Source organism: Thermobia domestica, chromosome 8, assembly GCF_964235325.1.
Source record: "Thermobia domestica chromosome 8, izTheDome1.hap1.1, whole genome shotgun sequence".
NCBI classification, from domain to species: Eukaryota; Metazoa; Arthropoda; class Insecta; order Zygentoma; family Lepismatidae; genus Thermobia; species Thermobia domestica.
The window spans coordinates 1,106,599-1,133,280 of record NC_137461.1 but is presented as its reverse complement, the minus strand read 5'-3'; the positions used below and the strand labels follow the sequence as shown (position 1 = coordinate 1,133,280).

At 36.0% G+C, this 26,682-nt stretch overlaps 1 protein-coding gene across 1 annotated transcript; it reads right to left on the bottom strand.

Moving 5' to 3' along the window:
* Nucleotides 1-966: 966 nt before the first annotated feature.
* Nucleotides 967-26,682, bottom strand: LOC145691523 (uncharacterized). Its single transcript, XM_081766933.1, has 7 exons — nucleotides 26,412-26,682; nucleotides 20,141-20,216; nucleotides 16,718-16,776; nucleotides 14,422-14,457; nucleotides 8,281-8,413; nucleotides 6,808-6,875; nucleotides 967-1,056 (listed from the first exon to the last, which is right to left on the bottom strand). Exons 1-7 carry the CDS (start codon nucleotides 26,541-26,543, stop codon nucleotides 1,021-1,023), a joined length of 540 nt encoding a protein of 179 aa, XP_081623059.1. The 5' UTR covers nucleotides 26,544-26,682; the 3' UTR covers nucleotides 967-1,020.

Genomic DNA, 26,682 nt, shown 5'->3' with positions numbered 1-26,682 from the left:
AAGGAAGCATTTGTGCACCCAGGTTGGTCTATACGTTTTGTCTTATCTTGGTGTCAGGAGTCACCTCCCAAAGTTTTCGGTGTTGTTTTGAAACCCTCTATATACGTTTAAGAAAAATACAACGAGAAGTGCCCTATGAGAATCGAGGGAACTGGAAATTTGTACAAAATTAATGGAACAACGTAAAAGCACCTTACTTTTCATCTTGTCTCGTGGGCAATATTACTATTGAGTCTATCAACGCAAGGTTTCAAGTATGCTCTTTAAGCTAGTTTATCTCCTTTATTGAGAATGGAAGAAGCAAACTGTGGCGCCCCAGAGCAATTTGTCACAAATAACTAGTTCCGTGCATTGGAAAATCAGCGCCGAAGGCGAGAGTACATTTTAATGTGTTCGTCAGACCAGCTGGGAAGCGCCATCACGCTTGGAGAGAAGCGTAAGAAAATTTTCAAAAATAAACCCTGCTTTTATTTGATTTTGAGCACTTTTTTAAATTCCTTTTTTCCATCCATTTTATATATATGCACATGCATTTTCCTAACATGAGTAACATTATAGGACCACTTCCTGAAGCAGGAAGAGGATACTCTCTTTTTCTTTCTTCCTCTGGAATGTTGCGTTCCCTTACCTCGGCGTCTGGGCCGTTGCCCCGCTGTACCCCACTCCCCGCAGCACGGCACTGTAAATGACAAATCTCGCCCCATATTAACATCGACAAATTGGGAATTTCATGACATTGCAGTATACTTAATGGGAAAAATAATAAAGAAAAAAAGATCTGGGAGGAAATACAATAGGATAACAGGCGAAAAACAAATGCATATTTCAATCGAAGATATAATATTGTTTCTCTAGAAGTACGGCAAGGAACAGAGGATTGGGTCTTACCTCAAAGTAAACATTAACATTTAATGAAAGTCTTATATTTATTTCTTACTACACTTACTTATATTTGGTTACAAATGATAACTAAAAATTGACGTATATTGTACAAAAGGAGTGAGAGCCAAGACTAGTCTGCTACCTGCTCAGGATCTCAAACATGGCACGAGTCGTCTGCAAAGATTAAAAAAATGTCTAACATTAAAATCCTCAAATTTAAATATCCTTCTACGGTACATTTTTCCACTCCCAACATGGTTTATAAATGAGAGATGAAATAACCTTAAGAATAACATGTAGAAGACAGTCAACGATTTGCTTTCCTTGTTAAATCATGCGAGGATTTGGGAAATTTGGTTTATGTAATGTCACTTGGATTTGAGAGTAGTGAGTAGGACAAGGAAATGTTGAGACTACATTTTCTAACCAAATGGTTAACGTCCTAGTTTTTTTAAATTTACGTGGCCACAGTTTGGACTCACAGCAATGGTGCCTGTGTCGGATCAAACTTGAATAGTGATTCAGACTGACTTTAAACTGTACGTTCAATCTCATACAGCCACAGTGGTTAGTGCTCTCAACGGGTCGGGTTGAAGACCGACCCAACCCGACCCGTGACCCGAATTGACTGACCCGAACCGATGACCCGACTGACCCGAACCGTGATCCGACCTGATTCACCTGAAACGACAAGCCGACCCGAGCTGACCCGATTGACCCGACCCGAATAACCCGACCTGACAATCCGACCCGAGCTTACCCCACTGACCCGACCCGACAACCCGACCCGAGTTGACCCGACTGCCCCGACCCGACAACCCGACCCGAGCTGAACCGATCCGAGTCGGGTCGGGTCGGGTCAACCCGATCCACGTGTACCGAAGTCTTACACGTTAACCACTAGCTAGATCAAGCAGGGGATTTGTATATGCATCTTAATGAATATTTTGCATTTTTGAGGTTTGATTATTTCTTTTTGTAACTGATACCAATGTCCGACGTAGGAGAATTTTTTTTCTTGCTTTAGTTCTATGTGACGAAATTCTTATTTAAGGTCAGTGTTCTCACCTGCTTGGACGGCAGGGGGTCTTCTCGGAAGGCAATAGCAAGAGTCTCTTGGCGGAGACAAAAGAAAATCGTTTAACTACAATGATAAGGGTTGAGGAAACAGGAGAACACCTGTGATTTTTCCCAACCCTTCAACTTTCATTCCAAAATAGGTTCTTATGATTCCGGGACCCGTGCCACTTTGATTTTTCTTTCTCGGTAATTAAAACGTATTTTACAGTATATATAGTTGCACGTAAGAAGATATATAATATGAATTTTGTAATTTAAAATTTAAAAATACAGTACGATATTTAATTATAAAGTACTAATTTTATTTCATCACTTTCAGCAACAAATGAAATTCAAACAATTCGCTCCATGGGTCTTGGTCATCAATACTGCGTCTTATTCTTTGTCTTGCAGTCAAGTCTTGGTTCTGCATTTCGTAGTCTTGGTGGACTTTCATGCTATACAAGAGCCAAGAATGCTCGCCTCATCGGTACAAATGAAGACCAAGTGTCTGCTTTGATTATGGTCTTTCATACTATACTGAAAGCAAGAAAATATGCTCATCGCTGATTGGTGATCACCAAACCAAGGCCAAGAGCAAGATTACTATGCAATTCGTCTTGCATATGCAATCTTTATCTTGTATCGATGTCCTTGGGCTTGGTGAAATAAAATGAAATATTCAGTTTAAGGTCCCTCGATTCTGCACCGAGGCTAAGGGATACGGTGATCATGAGAAATGAATGAAATGGTTTAATGAAGAAAGTGAGAGGAAACAGGAGAACCCCGAGAAAACCCACTACACGGCGTTTCTCCACCACAAAGCCTACTCGAACCATGGACATCATGCACCAGAGATGAATTCCCTACCACTGAGCCACCGCATCCCTGTTTGGGCTTGGTCGTCCATATCCAATCTTTCTTTTGGCCTTGCTTAAACAACTTCTAGTTTTGTTCTAAATCCAGACTCCATATTGGCGTAGATATCAATATTACAGTCGATTGGTAAAATCAATCTTCAACATTTACAAATTAAAGTGCACACAAGTACAAAAATAAGCATTTACCATAAAAACACTAGCTGCAAGTGTTCAAAATAGATTTATGTCTTCTATAAAATCAATTGAAGATTGCTATTTTTAATTAGGCAGCTAGTGAAAAACAGCAGCTTTCGACTCCAGCTGAGTTTAAGCTCAACGTAAACTCAGTTGACCAAAGTGAACTGACCCGACTGACCCGATATAACCCGACCTTATTGACCCGACCAGACAACCCGACCCCAGCTGACCCGATTGACCCGACCCGATAACCCGACCTGAATAACCCGACCCGAGCTGACCCGACTGACCCGACCCGACAACCCGACCCGAGTTGACCTGACCCGACCCGTTTGAGAGCACTAACAGTGGTGAAAGTGAACGCAAAAATGAGCGAATAATTAATATATTATATTCATACCTTTTCCTTGAAAATATATGCTTTCATGGAGCACGAATAGCTTAGTCTTCTTCAATTCTATGAACTCTGGGATTTATTTTCTTATTTACAGTCGGAGGCCCTACTGGAGTTATGCTAGCGAACTCATCTCTGTGTGCTATTCGAGCAAAAATAACTAAAGCTCAATGTCTTCAATAATTTGCATTTGCTCCTCAAATAAAACATTTCACTCACATCAAATATCAGTGTTTTGGTTCATTTAGTTTAGCATCCCGTATAGTACCAATGCTACATAAAATGGGGACCAACATTCTAATGTGGGGTCCGTACGACACGAGCTCCTGCCGAGAATCGAACCCGGATGTTCCACGACGAAGGCTCTGTAATCGAGAGAGGAGGGATCTCTCTAGTAAATATCATTCGACCCTAAAAGTGTATGCGGCATTCAAAGTACAACGGAATTATATCCAATTACCGAAGTTCTGAGAAAAGAGACGGAATCTGTACGGTACTCGTACGTACATGGAGTAAATGTTGATTTTGCATTACATTTGCATTTTACTATATCTAGAGATGATTCTTTTAAGATCTTAAAGGGGGTTCAAATAGATATGAAAGATGAAAAATTTCGAATATGGCTAAAACGTGAACTTGATTTCCATGTGCATTGGTCGTATTACCGTTTAATTTACCTGTGCAAGCGGCGAAGTTGTTAACTATTTCTCTTGTTTATAAGTAACAAGAACCACATGGCATGGTGGCCAAAGATACTGGTTTTATTTATGATTGCTTTCATTTGCAGTTGTTCGAGAAAATCAGAAGAATATACTGAACTGAATTATATTTCGTGGAAGCAGTCCTATAAATACTTTAAATCGTTGTGCGCCGAATACATAAAACTGTTTAACATGGGTTTGAACACTAAAGCGTGTAGATGGTTTCAAACTTAAATTTACCATATAAAAATAGACCTTAAATTATTAAATACCACTAAAAAACATTAGTTTAATACATCTACAGCAGTGACTGATATAAGCAATCAGATTCACTGGCCATTCATCATTGGCTAATAAGCTCACCGCATGGCTAGACAGACATTCATGTGCTCTTAAGGGATCTCGTTATGTATTTTATTTCAGGACACGAGGTGAGTCGAATTACAGTGGAGACAGATAACAAAGACGCCTCATTGTTTTTAGTTTCCTTTATATTCCTACGAGTTGGAAATACTGATGAAATTAATTAACAAATAGAAAGAAGTATTCAACTCACTACCACTACAATCCATGAGGAGCTATGGCTAGCCAGATGTAGCATGTTCAACATGGTGATGCGGGGTCAGTGTTTCAGTTCCCAGGTGTCAACAAAATTTATTTTTCTTGTGCGAGCTTATATGCACAACTTAGATATATATTTATTCTATTTTTATGTTCATTTTTTTCGAAACTGAGTTCACATTATCCGGTCATATCACTCATCCTCAATAAAGGTTTCCTTCTCCTGGCAAACTAATACCTTGCATTACTTCTTTGTTTCCTAAGCTTCTTTAGAAACCTGTTAATGGCTCCGTTGCTGCTGCAACCGTCAGTGTTCATTTTCAACTGCTTCTAACCAACTTGGGGGCATGGTGGCTCAGTGGTAGAGCGTTCACCTCTGGTGCGTGGAGTCCCTGGGTCGCCAAGTGGGCTCTGTGGTGAACAAATACCGTGTTTGTGGGTTTTGTCGGGGTTCTCCTGTATCCTCCTACTTTATTCATTCCACTATTCCATTTATTTATCATCATCAGCGTCTCCTTTAGTCCACCCGGCATACCCGTCTGTTGAGGTATAAAACATCGAAATAAGCTTGTATTAAAGATTCAATATTTTTGTTGGTATTGCGTCTGTGCGAAATAAATATTAATATAAGTATTGTCTAACATTTATTTCCACGTTCATTGAGAAATCCACAATTGCAATCTGGTGTAGTGGTTTACCTGTTCTTCTCCATTACTTCAAGTGCATTGCGTGTAAACCAGTCCAACATAATTAAATATAATGCTTCTCTCATAAAGCATTGCTCTTATCTTACCTTTAGTAAAGCAATTAATTGTCTTTCTCCTCTTCTTCTCCTACAACCGAAGGTTTAAGCTGAAATCTAATCTTAATCTATCAAACTAAGGTTGTAGGATTTACTCTGAGATTTTTGAAATCAAATATATATAACTGGTAGAATTTATATTATTTTATTTACAGAAAATAGGGCAAAAATATATGTATTATATCAAAATTCTGCAATTGAGCTTCTTTCAGCCTTAACTAAATAACATTAGTATCTTTTGATTAAAAATATCTTCATTTCGGTGCTTAAATATTTCAATGCGTTGGTGCATCACCCAGCACCACAGACTCCCAATTTCCTATAATCGGAAACCCGCTGTCCGTCAGTTCGAACCAGCTTCGACCGATGACCTACTTCTATCAAGAAAGACGACTCCAACTTTTCATCAGTTTATATATATATATATATATATATATATATATATATATATATAAACCTTTTTCTCTTGTGAACATAGAAGGTTAACTTTCCTAAAAAGAACACCATCATTCAGGTCTTCTTTAGCCTAATATAATAATATCTAGTAATTCTGTATATTAGAAATTAAAATTCAGAACTCAGTCAATTCAACGCTTCTGAAGAGACCATCATTCAGGCCTTCCCTACAACTAAATTCGTTGTCTTTACAAAATAAATTCTACGGCCATCACTCAGGCCCAGACAAAATTCCTTCTCTTTGCAACTATCATTTAGATAGTTCCCTACCAGAAAACAAAACAAAACAAAAAAAAAAAAAAAAATCAAAAGGACATCACTTAGCCCTCCTGACCATCTTCTAAAAAAAAAAAAAAAATACGACTGAGGCTCGTCTTTTATATGGTCGGTGACGCTTTTCTTTCCCTTTTTTTAAGAGGTTTATATTTTAGCTAATAAAAAGACAGCTTGGGTAGGCAAAGCCTCCGAGCTTCTAGATAGTTCCATTCTAAATTTACAGTCACCAATGCTAAAAGAGAAAGTACGTTAGAGAAAAGAAAAAAAGTTAGCATATACAACTATGAACAAAATTCTACACACCAGTTATCCTCTCTCTCTCTCTCTTTCTCTGTCTGGCCAGACCTAATAGATTACATAAACCTTATTAATTAAATCATGAAAATTAATATATAGTATATATATATATATATATATATATATATATATATATATATATATATATATATATATATATATATAAAATATATTTAATGGTTTTACCTTATTATTTACATAAATCAACAAGGTCGAAGGTACGTCCTTAGACTGGATTCTACCAAATATTTTAAATAATGAAAAACGAGAAACAATCGTAGGAGACATACTAAATATCAGCAAACACTCTACTAGACTTACGTTTGTGTTGGTGGCACTCGTCAGGCAAGAAACGAACATGGAAGTAGAGAAGCACATGTCTGTCAAACCTGAAAACGGGAAAGCAATTAATGAAAAACATTCTCCATCAATGTAATTAATAAAATTAATAATCTTAATCAGTACAAATACTAAGAATTTCCAAATTAAAAATTGTATTGACAAGTAGGCCTACTCATGTAAATGGAAAGAAAATTAACATAAAACAGTAATACGATTGCACATAAGTTATCACAATATTAAGCTATGTTCGAGTGGAAATAAGATTAAGTGATGCTGCGCTTTATTGATGTTTTATTCTTCGTCAGGGTAATTATAGACCACATAGTGTCGACCGTGCCTTCGAATCTGCCTTTACGCAAAAGACCTGTCTTCTATGATCTCGATGCTGAAAAGGGACTTCAGATACTAATCAACCGATCAATGAGGAAATCCAAACTGATCTGCTTCAACACAGCTCCCGCACGTTTCGAGAAATTGGAGGAATGATTTTAGGGGACACGATCTGGGATTAAGCAAAAACTACAGAAGACAGTACAGCGTTGCTTTACCCACACAATTACAAGAACTCTTCAGCATGTCACAGTTTTGGGTATCATAGAGATAGAGTTGTGTTGTTAGAAGATGGCGTGCATTGATCGGTGAGTGGATTTATTTCTCTTTATCGAAAAATTTATTTTAATTAACAACAAGGTAGTATTATCACTGAAGAGGTAGTTGTAAACAGAAAATAAAAGTGAGAATAGGAATGGCGAAATACATTTGTGGGAAGATGAAAAGTGTAACTTGTGGACTGTTATATTAACTTACTTGAAGCACACATCAAATGCTATATAAGGTACAGTATTCTACAGGGAAGAAACAATGTCTTAAGCAATATAGATGAAAACGACTCTAATCGTTCTAGAAAAGAACTGATGAAATTACCTAGATAAGTCGAGAATCTAATGGGGAAGCGTTACCGAAAGTTGGACAAAGAGTAGAAGAACTGAAACATAGTTTGAAAAAAGAAAATATACTTACTAGGGTATTATTTGAATAGGCCTACAAGTGAATTTCGTTTCACAATGTAGAAGTGGGGTAGACTTCAGAACTATAGAGATTTAATATTCTAGCCATAAATGGCAGATTTATCAGTTACGAGTTTAATAGGTTGATTAGGGGATGATGGAAGGTCCTATTGGGATACTGAATGTATGTGAAACAAGTAACAGTTTGACGTGTACACCACGTGAACAACTTTGGGTTGTATAGCTTCATATTGAAACTCATTAAATGTTATTGAAACTCAGTACAAGTTACCGTAAATCTACGGTCGTGTACGGTACTTATGCTAATTACGAGAAAGTGTGAACGCTTGTGTAATACGACTATTAAGTAAGTTTTTTAACGCAATTCAGAAGATCTAACAATAATGTGAGACAAATTAAGACTGCGGTCAACCCTTAACATTACCTCGTAGATTGTACTTGGTCTTTACATAGCACTTCTCCAGAGGTGTTTTCAGAGCCTGCAAACTCACATCCTCGTCGCTGTGTATCGAAACCTTTCTCCAGATGAACTTCCAGTTAATTCTTCTGTTTGAAACCTTTACAAACAGAACACAATAAAATGTTTAAATTATTAGACCTATTTTTTTAACGTAATATTTGCTATTTCCGAAAAAGTTTTGATTGAAAAATTGTAATCTATAAATTCATATTCGATAGTTCACTAAAATGTTAAAACCAGGAAACATTCCTATCATTAGAACAGTTCCACGAATGAACAGTATCAAATTTTTCAAAAGTATTAAAACATTAATATAATTGGGAGTTAAAACGAGATATGGTCCGTACAGATGGTCTATAATACAGCAGACGAGAGACAAAAAGTAAAAAAAAAAAAAAAAAAAAAAAAATACTCTCAGTTTTCTCTCATTGCAATTGTTATTTGCAGTTCGTAATCACACTAGTATTATATAACCAGTTAAATCCAAAAATGTGATTTTTACTTCAGGTAATTAATGGTGGTTACATTTTTTCTCTTAGCGTGGCAACTTCAGAAGACAAAGTGATGAGACTTTGTAATCAATGGAGTACTCTTATCCACACGAGTACCGAAACCGAATTCTAATATTAATGTATTATCTTATAACCAGATGCCAATCACTTGGCTATTTTAAAATCTCACACAACACTACGATTCTGCTAATACAAAAGTATACAAAATTGGATAAATTTGATATCGTACAGAGCGCGAGAGATAGCATGAGCTATGAGAAGCGGGTGGTGGGAAGAACGCTATTCGCTACGAGGGTGACAGTGGAGAGAGGAGGAAGATTTTTTGGTAGTATTTCTAACTCATGCTGATACTAACCTCCAACATAAGGGAAAACAACACAGAACTATACACAACGAATCACACTTCACTGAACACAAGAACACTGTGTCCGGTTTGGCTTCTTCATGTGTCTCTCAAGACGCCCCCCATCTATGTCATAAATAACTAACCCGGGAGCAGTAACATACGCAGGAATTTATTGTGGGAGGTGTCCAAACTAAATATGAGGGTATTTTATATTAAAATTAGGCTAAATTTACACAAAAGTCGAAATTTCGGGAGGTCCGGACCCGCAGGACCCACCCCTTGTGTACGTCCCTGCCCGGAAGGAGGGTACTAATAGAACCACTTTGTTTTACCTTCAAAAATGACAAATTTCCTTGTATGAGGGGGGAGGAGTTGACAGGTCTGTAGCCACGATTTCCCTAAGGCGAGGACATGAGTCGTGGTCCCCAGAATGAATGAATTGCAATATAGGTTGTGTTATGTGATGTAAGTTTTACTTACTTTAGCTTCCTCATTTAAAAAATAAACAATGAACGAGTAAGGAAACCTTTATTCCACCAAGTGCACTTTTACATCTTATTAAATAAATAGGCTAATTTATTGTTCAGATATTTCGAAATGAAGATAAGAAAAGGAAGGCTGCAGATTGATTCAAAGTGTGTCTGTCATCCCTTCCTAGAAATACTTCAAATCGCCAAATTCTAGTTCATTGTTGTGGCAGTTAGTAACACTATTAGGATTGCCCGTTCCTTTCAAGTGTGTTGCTTGCGGATTTCAAGGACATAGCTCATGCTATCCCTCGAGCCCTATACATTACATAGTTTCGTATCTTACATTGTTACATAATTACGTTACATAACGCTGGCATGTGGAACTGCAACATTAATATATATAACTTTTTTTAGAAAGGAGGAAATGGAATAGACTGCACTCCTAAAAAAATTCCCTACAGGAATAAACATGCCCGTGTGGAATAAAAACACATAAGATATTAGACAATAGTATACGAAATTAAATCTAGGAATTGAAAATTGGGTCTAACGCAGGATATGTTCAGTGGCATCCTTTGCTATGACTTCCTCTATTAGTATTCTACGAATACCTTTTATTTTCGTAATTGTTCAGAAGCTCACTATTTAGTGGTAGCAACCTTGAGCTCTATTATACACGCTTGACTAAAATGTAATTAGCAGGTGGAAGGCTTAGTACCTGAACCTATCAAATACATCAATGATTGAACCATTTTCCTAATTTTGAATTGGTTTTCTTTAATAAGATTTTCGCCTTGATTATTATTACTTACCCTGCGCTAACATTATTATTTACAATGCTCATTTGAGAATTGTAAACAAATCAATTGAAAAAAAATCACAATTCATTGATGATAGATTTCACCTATTTTCTTTCCACATAATTCATGATATTATTGAAAATCCTGTTATTTATTTTACTTCCTAAATAAGTCAGGCAATGAAGCTCTGGGGGAGAGCGATAGAAGCAAGATTGAGGGAACATATCGAAATAACAGACAACCACTTTGGTTTCATGAAAGGACAAACAACAACGGCTGCAATATTTGCACTTAGGATGCTAATGGAAAAGCACAAAGAATATCAGAAGGACCTTCATGTGGTTTTCATCGGCCTAGAGAAAGCGTTTGATAGAGTACTACAAGATCTATCTTGGTAAACACTGAAGAAGAAGTGTGTTCCGAACAAATTCGCCTGTATAATTCAAGATATGCATCATGGATGTAGGACAAGAGTGAAGAGCACTTGTGGAATAACCGAAAACTTCACAATTAAATTGGCACTTCATCAGGTGATCTAGTTTAAGCCTTTTTTTGCAATTATAATAGACGAACTTACAAAGGATACCCAAAAGTTAGTACCTTGGAATATGCTATTTGCGGATGACACCGTGCTGGCAAAGTGAGATCAAGGCAACTACTAGAGAAACTAGATTCCTGGAAAGCAAAGGGCTTAGAATTAGTAAAACCAAGACAGAATACTTATCTTTCAGGAAAAATGTCACCGAGAACAGAAGAATATGACTGGACGAAGAAGTTGTAATGACGAGGGAATCCAAGTACTACGATTAATACTGCAGGAAAATGAGGAATAGAAGATGTAAACAGCAGAATTAGCAGCTGTTGGATGAAGTGGAGAGAAGCTGCAGGAGTATCATGTGACTGTAAGGTACCAATACGCCTTAAAGAAAATGTTTATAAAACATTAGTAAGACCTGCCATATACGGAGAGGAATATTGAACGACGAAAAAGAGAGAGGAACAGAAGTTGTGGAGATGAAAATGCTGTGGTGGATGTGTGGAGTGACGCGGAAGGACACAATTAAGAATGAAGTGATCCGGGAATCATAAAAGTGAGATGAGCAGTAGAAAGACTGCTTGCAAGCAGACTGAGATGGTTTGGACATGTAAGGATACGGAGCTCATCAAGTGGATATGTTTATGGTCAGTGCACGGAGTTAATGTCTGCAGTCGCTGAGCTCCTTCAGTGGTTATCAGCATTTCCTAAAGCAATAAAGTAAATCTGGCAATTTCCGATGTTAACATAATAAAGTTATAATTCACCAACACATGTAAAGCTTCCTTGTAAGTTGTAACAGAAAATATGCACTCTCACTATAAAAGAGAAAGAAAAAGGTATGTATATTAGTAGAAAATAGGAAAGCCTGTCGGTAGGAAAGAAACTCGTCGAGTAGAGTGATTCATTAAAAAATACTAACAAGGCAGGGAACCCCGGTGTAACACGCCGATTGTGATGAGATTGCACAGACATACAGAACATCAAAAAAGAAGCGAGATGTATTATTTTTATATCGGCCAACAAGAGCATTGAAAGGGTCAAATAGGGTCATAAAAATGGGGTCAAAATTGAGATTATGTGGAATATAGCGAGAACGAGAAGAGATATCAGAAAAGATTACATGCACGAAATATTACCCATAGTTGACGCAAGGCAATGAGGTAGAACACACCCATGCGAAGAAAGCAGAACATCCGGAAATATACCAATCACGTATACACATTGTGACAATGTGTTACGGAAATAAGCGAAGCGTTTGGCGATGAGCAGGAAGAAAGAAGAAACGAAAACAGAAAGTACATATTTTTGCTTTGGGTGCATACGTCACCCGTATGCGAAAGAGACACAGATTCATCTCAATACACGAAGATGGGAGAACACGCAGGAAGGATGCAAACGCCATTCGTATAGACAGCCAGCGAGGCAATACTGCGCAGTGGGTTGCATATATCGGAACAACGATGGGAATGAGAACAAAGATGAGATGGATGTTGGAAACGAAAATATGTGTACGCAGCAATAAAACAAACACAAAAATGTTACTATTAGTGTTATGTTGTACGAGTATTTTCGTAGCGATGTAATTTTGATACTCATGCGTGGTACTGATATTACTGTTGCTGTTTATCTTACGTATGTGTTCCACCTGGTATTACATTCTACAACTGTGCTATGCATTTTTGTTCCCATTACGCGACATATGCAACACACTGCGCAGTACTGTCTCTCTGGCTGTCTATACGAACGGCGTTTCCATCCTTCTTGCATGTTCTTCTATCTTCGTGTATTGAGATGAATCTTTGTCTTTGGGGCGACGTGTGCACCCAAACCAAAAACACGTATTTTCTGTTTTCGTTTCTTCTTTTTTGTTACTCCTTACCACCCTTTTCGTTTATTTCCGTAACACATTGTGACAATGTTGTACACGTGATTCATTCATTTCTGGATGTTCTGCTTTCTTCGCGTGGGTGCGTTTTGCCTCATTGGCTTGCATACAGTATGGGTAGTATTTCGTACCTTTAACCTTTTTCGAAATCTCTTCTCGTTCTCGCTATATTCCACATAATCTCTATTTTGATCCCATTTTTATGCCCCTATTTTACCCTTTGAATGCGCTTGTTGGCCGATGTAAAAATATACGTGTCGCTTCTCTATCGATGTTTTCTATGTCTGTGCAATCTTATCACAATCGATGTGTTACACCGTGGTACCCTGCCTTGTAAGTTAGATGATAATAAAGTGTTTCTCAAACAGAAACTGAGTACTATAGGGAATGTTTAAAAAATTGTTTATTGAAAGTTTGTTCGCCGAATTCGTACGGATCATGGACTAGCGTCTGGAATCGAACAAAGGAAGGTCAAGCCGGGGCTGCCCTTTCCTCATAGTACTTATCTCTCAAATAATGTTTCTAATTATCATTTTTTTTTAAAAATCTAATAATTAAGAAACAATTTCTTTACTTAATCCTTAAAATCTCTAGCATCTCTAATTATCTCTAAAATATCTATTCATCTTAAAATGTACTCTGTACTTGTTCCTTAAACAATCTATCTTATTTATCGTTTAAATGATCTCTAATTTATCAAGGCAATCTCAGCAATTATAGATGAAGTAGTTTTTAATTGCTTCTTAAAAATATATATTGTAAATTCTCTCTAATTACTTGTAAAATGATCTTCTAAGATTTTAAATAATATCTCTTTCAATTTTAACCCTTTCGTGGGCGAATGTTTCAACAAGGGATGGGACGATACCTCCTCTATGCTCCCCATCACACACTCAAACCAAAGAAACGAAACCATTTCTCGAGTATAATTTTCATTTCCATAGTGAAAAGACTTATAACTAATGGGAATATCACTTCCCAGTGCAGCAAATAAATGCATACCTAGGCTCCCTTAGTATGTTTCCCACTGCCCACAAAAGGGTTAAGTGATATTTCTTATCAATACAATATATCTAGTTACATGTTTAATTACTACTAAAATATCTCTAATGATATTTGAATAATATCTTAATACCTTAAATAATTTCACTTGTTATCTTTTAAATGATCTCTAATTATTTCAAAATAATTTATATATATCTCTTATTAGTATATATAAGATAATTTTAATAATGCTTTCAAAAATTTATCTAATCTCTTTCAAATAATTTCTCTTATCATTATGACTGATCTTTATCTCAAATATATTTCCTAATTTTCCCTAAAATATTGTCTATTTATATTTTCATATAATGTCTATAATTATGTCTCGGATAATCTGTCTGAGATAATTCTTTTAGTTGCATCTCTGTAGTTCCAAACCTCACATACATGGTTATTAATTATATTCATTTTATCGTCCTTCTAAGCGATGACTCATTTGAAATCACTCAATATAGTTGATTCTGCCTATATATGTATAACTATATTTCGTATGTTAGAAATTCTACTTACAACGCCCAATCGTTTCAGAACACAGAAACCAAAACACTGTAAAAGATAAGAATAATTAATGAAAACAAGTATTTGCTGTACATTTTAACATTATTTAAGTTAATATTATACTAATATCTCATATATGACGTATAACTACTCTGAACACTGAATTATAAACTACGTCTCTGATCACGGATGCTCTCTCAAGGAGCGCTCAAGTCACTATTTTAGAAATGACCGGTTCGGGGGAACATAATGGAATGTTACATTTTCTAACTTTCGAGTAAATTGGAAGAGAAGGTTCACTTTTCCTTTCAATTTAATGCAATGACACATACCAAACAAGTTCCTCGTACCATTTGCATCTACATATCTCTGAAACTAAATTACCTACATACTGTTCTGTGGTCCGGTTCCAAGTCATTCCACCTAGAACTCAATTTCATCTGAAGTGGTGCTTACCATTATGTTCGCCCAAGCCGCTGTATGGCGTGAAAATTTATTTCTATACTTTTCAAAAAATCCTTTTATAAAATAGGGGTTTCGAGAGATTCTTGATTAAGTACATACTACTACTTATCAGTACTATGTGTCTATCTGTATTAGCACTAGTCTTCCGCTTTGGTGTACTATGTCACTTATTGCTTTCTCTTCAAATTTTCCATCTCAAACTCAGAATTGGAATTGAACTATGGACTCCATGCTTTGAAGATGTGTTCTCTACCATTCAGCCAATGCACCTTATTAGTAGGGTATTATTTCGATGATTTACATATTTATTTTCCAATAATTAATGAAACACGAGTAAGCTCTGAAATTTAATCCCGTTATAATTAAACTGTAGGTACGAGTCTCTTGTAGCTTTGGTGATGAAAAGGACACTAAACTTCCGGAACCGACAACAACAATTGATTAAACTTGACGTGTTAGTAAATCTCCACATAATTAGTAGACGCATGACGTATAGTGGTGTGTAGAGTTATTGTTCCCCAGTTACTATTCGTTTATTGAAGTTCAGTTTGGAACCAGTAGAATCAAGAACTTTCAGTAAAACTCGACCCATGAAATTCGTCACTTTTAGAAAGAAATCGTGATGTAGTAATAGTACCAGGCAAAATCTAATACTTATTATAGTTGAGTTTGAGTTTAACGTCCCGTTCAGCAGCGAGGCTATACCTAGGTATGATATTATGGTGTATATAGGCTTTCCGTTACCGAGTACTCATTTACACACTAACCTTAAATTTGATGGCCAATAACTCACGAATCAAAGTCCTGCAAAACATAATATTTCATTTGCCCACTAAGCTCAGGATCTACCTGCATATTAGATATGTCTCAACCGTGACCTTTATTTTTATAGTTATTGCCTATCAAGTTTAAAATTTGAACCTCCAAACCTGTTAAACGAAATATTTCTATCGTGTATTTGTATTAAATATTTACTAAATATCATTGAAGGACAATTCTACTCCACTACAGTAAAACTTACGAGTAGTATTTATGTATGTAAGTTCATTTCAGACAGCAACGGGTATTTAACGAAACTTGAAGAAAAAAACACTAAAATAGAACTATTAAAAATTTTGTTCACTTTAAACAAAACATCAAGATCATTCTCTGTATAAATCAATGCTCCATAATACAAGGATGCCTCAGATGATCAATTATCTGCATATGCTTAACTTTCGGGACACTAAGATTGAGTCAAAATACACAAAGACACAGATTTTTCTTCTGACATAAACTATTGCGCATACCCTGAAGTTCCATGTAGGAACCTCCAGAAAAAGTTGGACATCTATTATTTATTTAGGGAATTGACAAACTATAGAGGTCTTGGCATTTTGTGTAGGTTGAAAATATTAGGAAATTTTCCTAAACATTGATGTATACCAGCTATATGTTAATGACAATGATTTATACCAACATAATCACTAACCTTCTTTGTCTATCGTTTTCAAAAATACCTCTGGAGTATTTCATGAACAAGCGAGAAAACTTGAGCTCCTTTTCTGATCCGTGACTTACAATTTCTAAATACGTATTGCAATTAACTGGTGCTTTGACCAATCAATCGAAGAAAATATATAAACAAATATTTGGCAATGGCATATTTTGCTTCTATTGTGTAAAAGACTCTCAGTTGTAATGAGAAATATGCACGGCTTAAAACTGATCTCATCATCGCTCTTTGTGGAATGCAAAATATTTTGGCGTCTCGAGGGTTAATTAACAATTGCTCTGTAACACACTATTTCTCTTTATATCAAATTCATCAAATTCTTGTTATGTCAATGATTGAGATACGTACCTTGAGGTTGTCGTCTTCCTTGGACAAAACCTTTTCTGTTAGAAACATTTCGAAGGCATCTGAAAGACAAAAGAAAATACCAAGCAAACAACATAACTTTTGTTTACCAATTTTACAAGGGTATTCAGGTTACAACAACTACCAAGAGACTGATCACTTTATACTAACAAGTTACAGTGTATTATAATATGATGTTGCAGCAATTTCCAATTCACCAATGGATAACTACAGAATATGTCTTTAAGAGGAGGGTCAGAGTGATTGGAAGGGATAAGACGAGTTAGCTGTTTGCAACTAATGAATTCACGAATGGACTACGCAAATTTTTTATAAACTTCTTTATGGAATTCTTGTATCCTTATTATTATTATATTTAAAATTCAGGTAAAGATGTTACTTGATAGTGTGAGGGTATTTGTAAACGTTTTAGGGCTGGTACTGAAATATCGGGCCACTGGTAATAAGCTGTTCGTGGCATATAGTGCCATCTATGAAAGAAATAATGCGTTAGTTTCAACTCTAACTGCGTCATTTCGTTGGAGAAGTCATTTTAATCAAAGCCGTTGTGCGTTGAACTCGCTTACTCCATGACAATGCTCTAGTGCACATGCTGCTGTTGTCGAGGCTGCATTGAAAGATTGTGTCTTCGAGAAGATTCAGCACTCACCATACAGCCCAGATTTAAGCACAACAGCCTTGATAACAACAACCGAATGGACTGAAGCATTGTCATGCAATAAGTGAGCTCAAATCACAGCGGCTGATTAAAATGACAGTTTCCAAAGAACTGACGCATGTCCGTCAAGCTGGCCCGCACAAATTTCAAATTCAAACCGAAACCTTACCAAAAACTTGTACCTAATATGTACCAATTTGTACCACCAAAATTAGAATTTGTACCCCCACCAATTTAGAAAAATTTGAATTCTTGATGGCTTGCCAGCTTGACGTCAAATTGGCCCGCACAATTTATTTTTCGTTCTAATTTGAACCAAAACAGACACAAAAATTTGTACCCGATATGTACCAATTTGTACCACCAAAATTATAATTTGTACCCTCACCAATTTCGAAAAATTTTAATTTTATGACGGCAGGCAAGCTTGACACCAAGCTGGCTCGCACGATATATTGTTCTTTCCAATTCGAACAGAAACAGTACCAAAATTTTGTACCCATTATGTACCAATTTTTACTAATAAAATTAGAATTTGTACCCCCACCAATTTAAAAAAAAAAATTTTGTCGGCCAGCCAGCTTGATGTCAAATTGGCCCGCACAATGTATTTTTCTTTCTAATTTGAACCAAAACAGTCACAAAAATTTGTACCCAATATGTACCACCAAAATTAAAATTTGTACCCCCACCAATTTAAAAAAAAATTGATGACGGGTTAAGCATGCCTGTCCAAGTTAGTTTTCTTTCCAATTGGAATCAAAATGGTATCAAAGATTTGAACCCAATATGTACCAATTCGCACCAGCAAAATTAGAATATGGCCCACACCAATTTCGAGGAATTTGAATATTTTATGGCGAATCAAGCTGACCGACGGTATTCTTTCGGCCATGCTAGAAAGAATAAAAGAAAGCATTATCAGAAGCAATTCATTGGGAAGGCGGTAGATTGTACATCAAAACTCCCAACAGCTATTAGCTTGACCCGCCATAAAAAATTTAAATTTTTCGAAATTGATGGAGGTACAAGTTCTAATTTTAGTAATACAAAATAGTACAGATTGAGTACAAATTTTTCGTACCATTTTGACTCAAATTAGGAGGAAAATGCGTAGTGCGGGGCAGATTGACCCGCCATCAAAAATTAAAATTTCATGAAATTGGTGGGGGTGCAAATTCTAAATTTACTGGTACATATTAGTACATATTGAATACAAGTTTTTGGTACTGTTTTAATTCGAATTGGAAAAAGTAATACGTTGAGCTTGCCAGCTTGACAGCAAGCTGGCTCGCCATAAGAAATTCACATTTTTCGAAATTGGTGAGGCTACAAATTCTAATTTTGGTTTTACAAATTGGTACATATTGTGTACAAATTTTTTGTACCATTTTGATTCGAATTAGCAGGAAAATGCGTTGTGCGGGCCAGATTAAACCGCCATCAAAAAATAAAATTTCTCGAAATTTGTGGGAGTACAAATTTTAATTTTAGTGTTACTTATTGGTACATATTGAATACAAGTTTTTGGTACCGTTTTAATTCGAATTGGAGAAAATAATATGTTGGGCGAGCCAGCTTGACCCGTCATCAAAGATTCAAATTTTTCGAAATTGGTGGGGTACAAATTCCAATTTTGATGGTTCACATTGGGTACAAATTTTTGGCACCGTTTTGATTCGAATTGGAAAGAAAAATAAGGCCAGCTTAACATCAAAGTTGCCCGCCGTAAAAAAATCATTTAAAAAAATTGGTGGGTGTACAATTTGTAATTTTGCTGGTACAAATTGGTACATATTGGGTACAAATTTTTGGTAAGTTTTTGGTTTAAATTTGAAATTTGTGCTGGCCAGCTTGACGGACATACTGATGTAGCTACAGAGTTCAAACTGATACATGATGTCTTCCATAGATGGTACTATATGCCATGTCCTACATTTCAGTGTCAGACCAGAAATGTTTGTAGATAACCGCTTAGTTCGTAGTAAAAGCTAATGAATTACATACTAACTCTTGCTATCAGTAACACTGCTGGCCGAAGATAGCAAGGTAAATGATATACACGACATACAATAAGCCAAATTCTCCACTAATTTTTCACTTTATTGTGATCCAACAATTACTTTATTGTGCTCCCTTAAATAATAGCTATTGTTACACCTCGTAAAAGAAAATCAAATACATCAGTTTAACGTCGCACGATTAGGCTAAGGGAGACGGATGATTAAGGCAACTGAATGATTGTTGAACTGAAAATATGAGAGGAAACAGGAGTACCCACCGACACATTGCTGTCCACCAGAAACTTACTCAGTCAGGGATCGAACCAGGGACGCCACACACCAGATGTAAACGGTCTACCACTGCCTCTTTGAATCTTAACACCAATTATACACTATGTTATATTTCCAATAAGTCTAAATAACACAATGATACAATGAATCATTAAACTCTACAGTGTTAGCATAGGTCCTACTCCAAAACACAACTTCCCTCGCATAAACATTTACTTGGCTCAAGCGGTATATAAATCTATTTTGACGTATCGAATAAGAGTCAATCATAACACAGATTCAGAAATCAATCACAACCTTGTGATGTAAAGCAAAAATTAAAATAAGTGAGAAAAGTTATTCAGTTGGATGATTATATATTCTCAGTATAACTCTTCAAAACTTGCCAACGTATTGAGTAAATAATTTTCGAAGTGCAATACTTTAATCCAATAGGACCCTGTCTTCACTTACCTGTAAAGTTGATTGTTGAAGCATCCCTCCCACACTTCCGTAATACGTTGTACAGCTTTGTTGAGTAGATTGATTTCTAATAAAGACAAAATAAATTTTCAATCGTTCATATCGTATATACGTTTAAAAAAACATTTGTATAAATGCATTATTTAGTATTTCTTTTTTGTGCTTAATTTGACTTCTGAGACCCAGGAGGTCTTGACTGGATTTTTAAGCATCTATGTGCTGATTCTAACTAACAAACTCTGTAACATCAGAAGCAAGATGGTTCACAGCCGGAAACAGTATTTTTTGTGTTTTATTAGATCATGTAACAAGCCAATCTACTCTGAATTGTAATTATGCTTCTCTCTAAGCTCTTCCTTTATACTCTTCCCCACCTTTTCTTTCGCCTACCTAAAGTTTTCTTTCTTCTACGTTTCCCAAATAAAAATGTATACACTTCGCGGGCGTTACCAATGCAAGCAACGTGTTTCGCTTCTAGCACTTTATGTGTAAATGTCTAAATGGGATTTTGTACTAATTCGAGGGTGCTAAATCCAATGTAATTATTTTTAACGTATTATGTTTCTATTTATTTTTTTCCCCCAGATTTGAGATTACTTTCCTAGGCATGCATGAACACATATGTTTAGACATTGTTCCAAAGGATTCGACGTCCTCGAGTTAATATAAAAAGTGCATTTAGAAATCTCTCCAAGCCATCACCACTACTTCAAAAATTACAATTCTCAGTTCATGTTTTTCTTGATCGTAAGATAGATATGTTTGAAAATAGTTTGGCTAATTAGAAATCTAAGCGAAATTAGAATTTATTCATGCTTGGGCACTTTTTACTAGTGATATGGTCGTTCTGTGAAAGTTTTTGCATGTTGTTTTCAGCTTATTTCTAACCAGCGATCATTTCACGGGGCTAGTCCAGGGGAAATTCCCTTCCCGAGCTACGAAATTCCCCCCAATGCCATATCTTCGGCTGGACTCAATGTGAATTGTCGGTGTACTTCCGGTCTAGAACTCTTCGCATTACTATTTACCTCTAGTATACTAAACTCCCCCAGGAGAAATCATCTTAAATCATCACTGCTTCGAAGAGTACGACTATACCAAAATTTTCCAATTTCAGCCTTCCCACACTCAGAGTCAAATCAGAATTAGTTATAAAAACGCTCAAAAATTTCTCTGAGACTCAGGCAGCAACAACGCATTTGCAGTGAAGTCGCTTTGAGATTTCCAACCTTGTTTTAAACGTCATGGAGAAGCAGATCTGCTATGTGTGCGTGTATGAGTATCCTACCAGTCCGTTGTCCTTTTAGTTGTCTACTAGAAAAATGATTTTTGAACAGGAGACGAGATATGAAGCTTGATTTAGCATGCAGTATGACCTGGTTGGATGTAAGACAATGTGTATGTTTTGCTTTTTCCGTCCCGTCTAAGGAGGAAAAGAGAAGAATGAAATAAGAAAATTTCGGTCTAACGGTACCCTTAAAGTTAGAACCACGAAACGTATAATGTATCTTAATTAAATGAAGATAACACAAAACATTACTGATTATAGACTATTGCCTTGTTTCCCATACTTTTTGTGCTCCTCGTTGCTGAAGAAGAGTCTTATTTCCAGAACCGTTTTGTGGGGAAATGAGAAGTACTTTTTAAGTCAACATGTGCACAAATTTCGGCCATTACAAGCTCGGTCTGCTGATACTGTTGTTTTATTGACCTGATTAGAAAGCTCTAACTACACCAACACTATTTCGACACGTGGATTACTAGAATCAGGCACGTAGCCAGTATTTCGTAATAGGGGGGGTCCGTGGCGAAATACTGTGGTTATCACACCGACCATACTAAACTATTTTACTGGCAACATATTTTGGTCCGTTTAGTCAGTATTTCGTAATTAGGGGGGGCGTGACATGAAATACTGTGGTTACACACCAGGGGCTCGATCCATCTAAACTATTTTACTGGCAACATACCCATATTAGTTTGTTAAGACAATAAACTGAGGATATGTTAGTAAGTATTTTAATAACAAACTATGAAGAAATCTCGTGTAAAACAATATGTAAAACGAATTGCAAAAGATACCATCTCCCGAGGTCATTCGAACTCAGTTGTTGTCTTCTTTCTTCTTCTTTTTCTCATCTTCATTTAATGCCGTCAAGGATGGCAACGAGATCTCTTTCGGCAGTAAACACATCCTATAAAATGGATTAATGTTGCCGCGAAATTGAAAATTTCTTCAACAAGTGTAACTGGAATCTATGTTGCCATGCTCATATTATTGGTGATTGGGAGCATTTCTTAAGTTCTACCTGAGAGTCTGTCTGTTCGAACCAGTTTATCGATCGTCATTTGTAGTTCACAGGATTAGCATGGAACTAGATGGAATTCGGTATGTTCCATTACAATAATATATATTTTTAATTGAATTCCCCCGTTTCCTTCACACATAGCTCCTCATAAGAAAGAGTAACCGAACGCTTGCTGTGGCTTTTTATTTGGTGTCTTCCCGTTGTGCCTACTTCCCGTTATGCCTACAGGCCCTCCAGCACTTTGTAGAAAATATTTTTAATGATCTTATCTGTAGGCAGAACGGTAATTCCCGTTGTGCCTACTTCCCGTTCTGCCTACTCTTTCGAGACGGGGAATTCTGTGCAGGGAGGGATCTTTTCTAGGGATTTTTTCTTTAGTTATTCTAATAGATTCTGTAAGAAGAATAACTATTCCTTTAAATTTCATCATATATTTTAAATGTTATCTTACTTGCTAACTGAATTTATTATTGGTAACTGAATTTATTATTATTCAATTTTAATTACAATAACTTTCGTAAAGTACTTAATGTTAGCAGTGTTAAGTTTACAGACATTAATTAATATCATCTAGTTTGAATTTACTTAATAGGATCCTCAAAGTTTAGTTTTGGAGCCAGAGGTGTACTAATACAATTAACTGATTCAAATAAGGGATTTCAATTGTATTATATTCTGGGCACGAGCTTTAGATAACTTTAACATTCAAGTATGCATCCTTAAATTTTTAGCTAGAATTAAGTATGCTGGTCATCACACTTCAAGCTTGCAGCATGTCTGAAAATTCAATATTAAATATATATTTTGTTTGAATTTAATAAGTTTGTTAATATGTTAATTAGCTAATACACTAATAATTATCAATATATTAGGGGAGCTAAATATTAATATTATATTCTGCAGGTCTTTGGGACAACCGGAAATTTACGGAAGCTTTCAACCACAAAGACAGTTTGGATGGATGGTACTTTTAAAGCAGCTCCCCGTATATATCAGCAGCTGTACACCATACATGGGACATATTTGGGGCAGACTTTTCCGTTTCTATTTTGTTTATTGCCTTCTAAGAAAGAGGAAGACTATCGTAGGATGCTGCTTCTCATTAAAGATGCGGCTTCTGCAAATGGTCTTTCCTTTAATCCTACTACAGTGATTATAGACTTTGAAAGAGCGGTAATCAATGCCGTTACTGGTGTTTTTCCGGATGCAGCCATTCGTGGGTGTTTCTTCCATTACACTCAATGTTTATGGAGGAAAGTTCAGTCATTGGGGTTGTCCACTTTTTATGAAGAAGACAAAGAGGTCAGGAAGTGGATAAGACGTGCTGCTGCACTACCACTTGTGCCAGTGGAGCAAGTGGGTGACATGTTCCTGCATCTCCAGGAAAATGCCCCGGAAGTACAAAACGCAGAGAAGTTTCATGACTATTTAGAGTAGGAGATAAACTACTGGAAAACCGATTAAAATTCGGTTGTGAAATGAATTGATATTAGCCCGAAGTAAGTCTGTTTCGTGTTCGTTTCAGATACAATGTCAAACGGGTTACTGGCAACTGAATCAATCAATTCGAGGAAAGAGATATGATGGAGACAAACACTCTTTTTAAAGGCCGCCTTATGCATCCTCTTGCGTTGTTTGTTTAATAGTTGGCCAGACATGTCTTGGGGATGTGAACTGTGGCATTTTTTAGTACTGCAAGTCTTAGCATGCTGGAGGTAAACTACTGGAAACCCAAATAAAATTTTGTTCTGAAATTGCTTGATATTAGATCTTTTTTTTTTTTTTTAATGTTTGTTTCACATACAATGTCTAACATTCTTGCAACTGAGTCAACCAATTTTCCATGTATGATGAAACTTGTAGAGGTGGTGGTTGTTTTTACAGAAGCTTTTAGAAATACTAAAGAAATATTCCCTACAAAAATTCCTCCCTGCACATAATTCCCCGTCTCGAAAGAGTAGGCACAACGGGAAGTAGGCACAACGGGAATTACCGTTCTGCCTAGAGATAAGATAATTAAAAATATTTTCTTTAAAGTGCTGGAGGGTCTGTAGGCAGAACGGGAAGTAGGCACAACGGGAATGAACCTTTTATTTTTAATACTGGTTCTTCTTTTCTTTTTTCTTTTTGTTTCATATTTCCTTAATATTTTTTAATTTCTATTCCGAAGGGGGGGGGGGTCCGGACCCCCCGGACCCACCCCTTGGCTACGTGCCTGCTAGAATAGTTAGAATATATTATTATTTTGAATAGGTTTGACAAATCTGTTTTCCCGGAAAACACACCACATAATTAAGAGTATTAATATTATCCTTCTTATTAAATGCTGATATTGTAGACTTCGAAACAGATAAATTATTGTGCAGTTCATTTCCATCGAAACAAATTTTACCGGTTTCATCATTACCTTTATCAAACCGTTAAATGAACATATTTTTGATATTGCGTGACAATACAGGCACAGTAAAGAAAATAATTTAAACTTTGACTGTTGTTATAATAAAAAAATAATCGGTTGTAGTGCAACATACACGAGGTGTTTCCGGAAAGTAAATACCATTTTGAAAATAAAAATACTAGAACAGTTTCGCCAAATTTATTTTTACGTGAAAGAGTATATGTTAAACTATATTTCGTCATAGTTTTCCCCAACGTTCAAACACTTATCTGGGTGTGTGATCAACTTGTCCAAACCTTCCTAAATGAAACATCCCGCCAGTATCCGGCAAGTACGCACCGTACGGTAAAGATACTGTCTGGCTCTGAGAAAACTTCGGCGTGCAATACAAACAAAAGAAGAGGAATGCTCAACAAAGGAGTTGTGTTGTTTTTCATACTGCTAGTGCCACACAAATGTTCGTCTCTGGAAACTGTCGAAAAATACTTTACGATTGTGCTCTTTCATGAAAAAATAAATTTGGTTGGGCAAACCTGTTTTAGTATTTCTATTTAAAACGACTTACTTACCAGACACGCCTAGTCTTATACAGCATAAAGGGGTAGATAATCTATAATAGTGGTTCTCAAACTTTCCGATAACGCGGACTTCCTGTTCATTTGGAAAATGATCTGGGGACCCCCAATTTCATATAGTATTTAAAAAATATACTAATTAGAATTACGCCTGACAAGAGAAAGATCAAGAAAAATAATACAATAAGTAATTTAATCTAAAGATACATGACTGTTTCCTAGTGAACGAAATTTTAATTAAAAATACAGTAACTTTCAAGACTGAAAATCTTTTTTCTTTTTCCTTTCTTTCTTTTCTTTTCTTTTCTTTTCCTTTTTTCTTTCTTTTTTTTTGTAAGGAAGTCACTTGATAAATAATATTTTCAAATGTGGGGTCACTAATGTGAAGAATGAAATCCTTTCTGTTTTTCCATAATTGCATTGCAATCTGGCATAAGTTTTATCACCATCAATCTTAGACCGATTCTACATTAACACAATTTCGCTTTAAGGTTTTAATACTTCAAAGAGCAGAAAAGGTCTGCTTACATAAGAAAGTGGTAGTGAAAGCCATTAAATGTTGCCTTAACCATTATATAGGAACTTTAGACAACTCCTATATAACGGTCCACAGAGCAGAAATTTAGAAATTTTGGGGGATAGAAATTTAGTAAAGTAGAAAACATTTAAATTTACGGACGTAGTAGGTATACTTTCTAATTGTTTTCTTTTTAGTAAATAAAAAAAAGCTTTTTTCATAACAGCTATGAGTTCCATTTTATTACAACACATTTCAAGTTTTAGGCTTCGCGAACCCCCTGACTACGTCCCGCGGACTCCACTTTGAGAACTACTGATCTATAAGAATGTAATATTGGCCTTTGGATTTAGTTCGTTGGCCTGTAAATCCTAGAATATATTTGCAATACGAGTACTCTGGGTGACCCAACTTTTAAGATCACAGAAATAAATAAATAAATAAAAATGGAAATTTTACTTACAGAAACCATTTCGTTAAACTCCATGTTGATTAATGAAGAAACCATGGTCCAGAGAACGAATATCACAAACACCAGAATCCCTAGATGCTGCACCGACCATTTGATGGTGATCTTCGAGAATACTTTCTTCATATTCACTGATTTGGCAGGAAATATATTTTACTTCAGCATCCACATAGTGGAAAGAGATAAACATTTTGGTAGAAGCATTTCATTAAGTTACAATTAGTTAAATCAGAAAAGCTGAGGACTAAATGTTAAGAAAAATGAG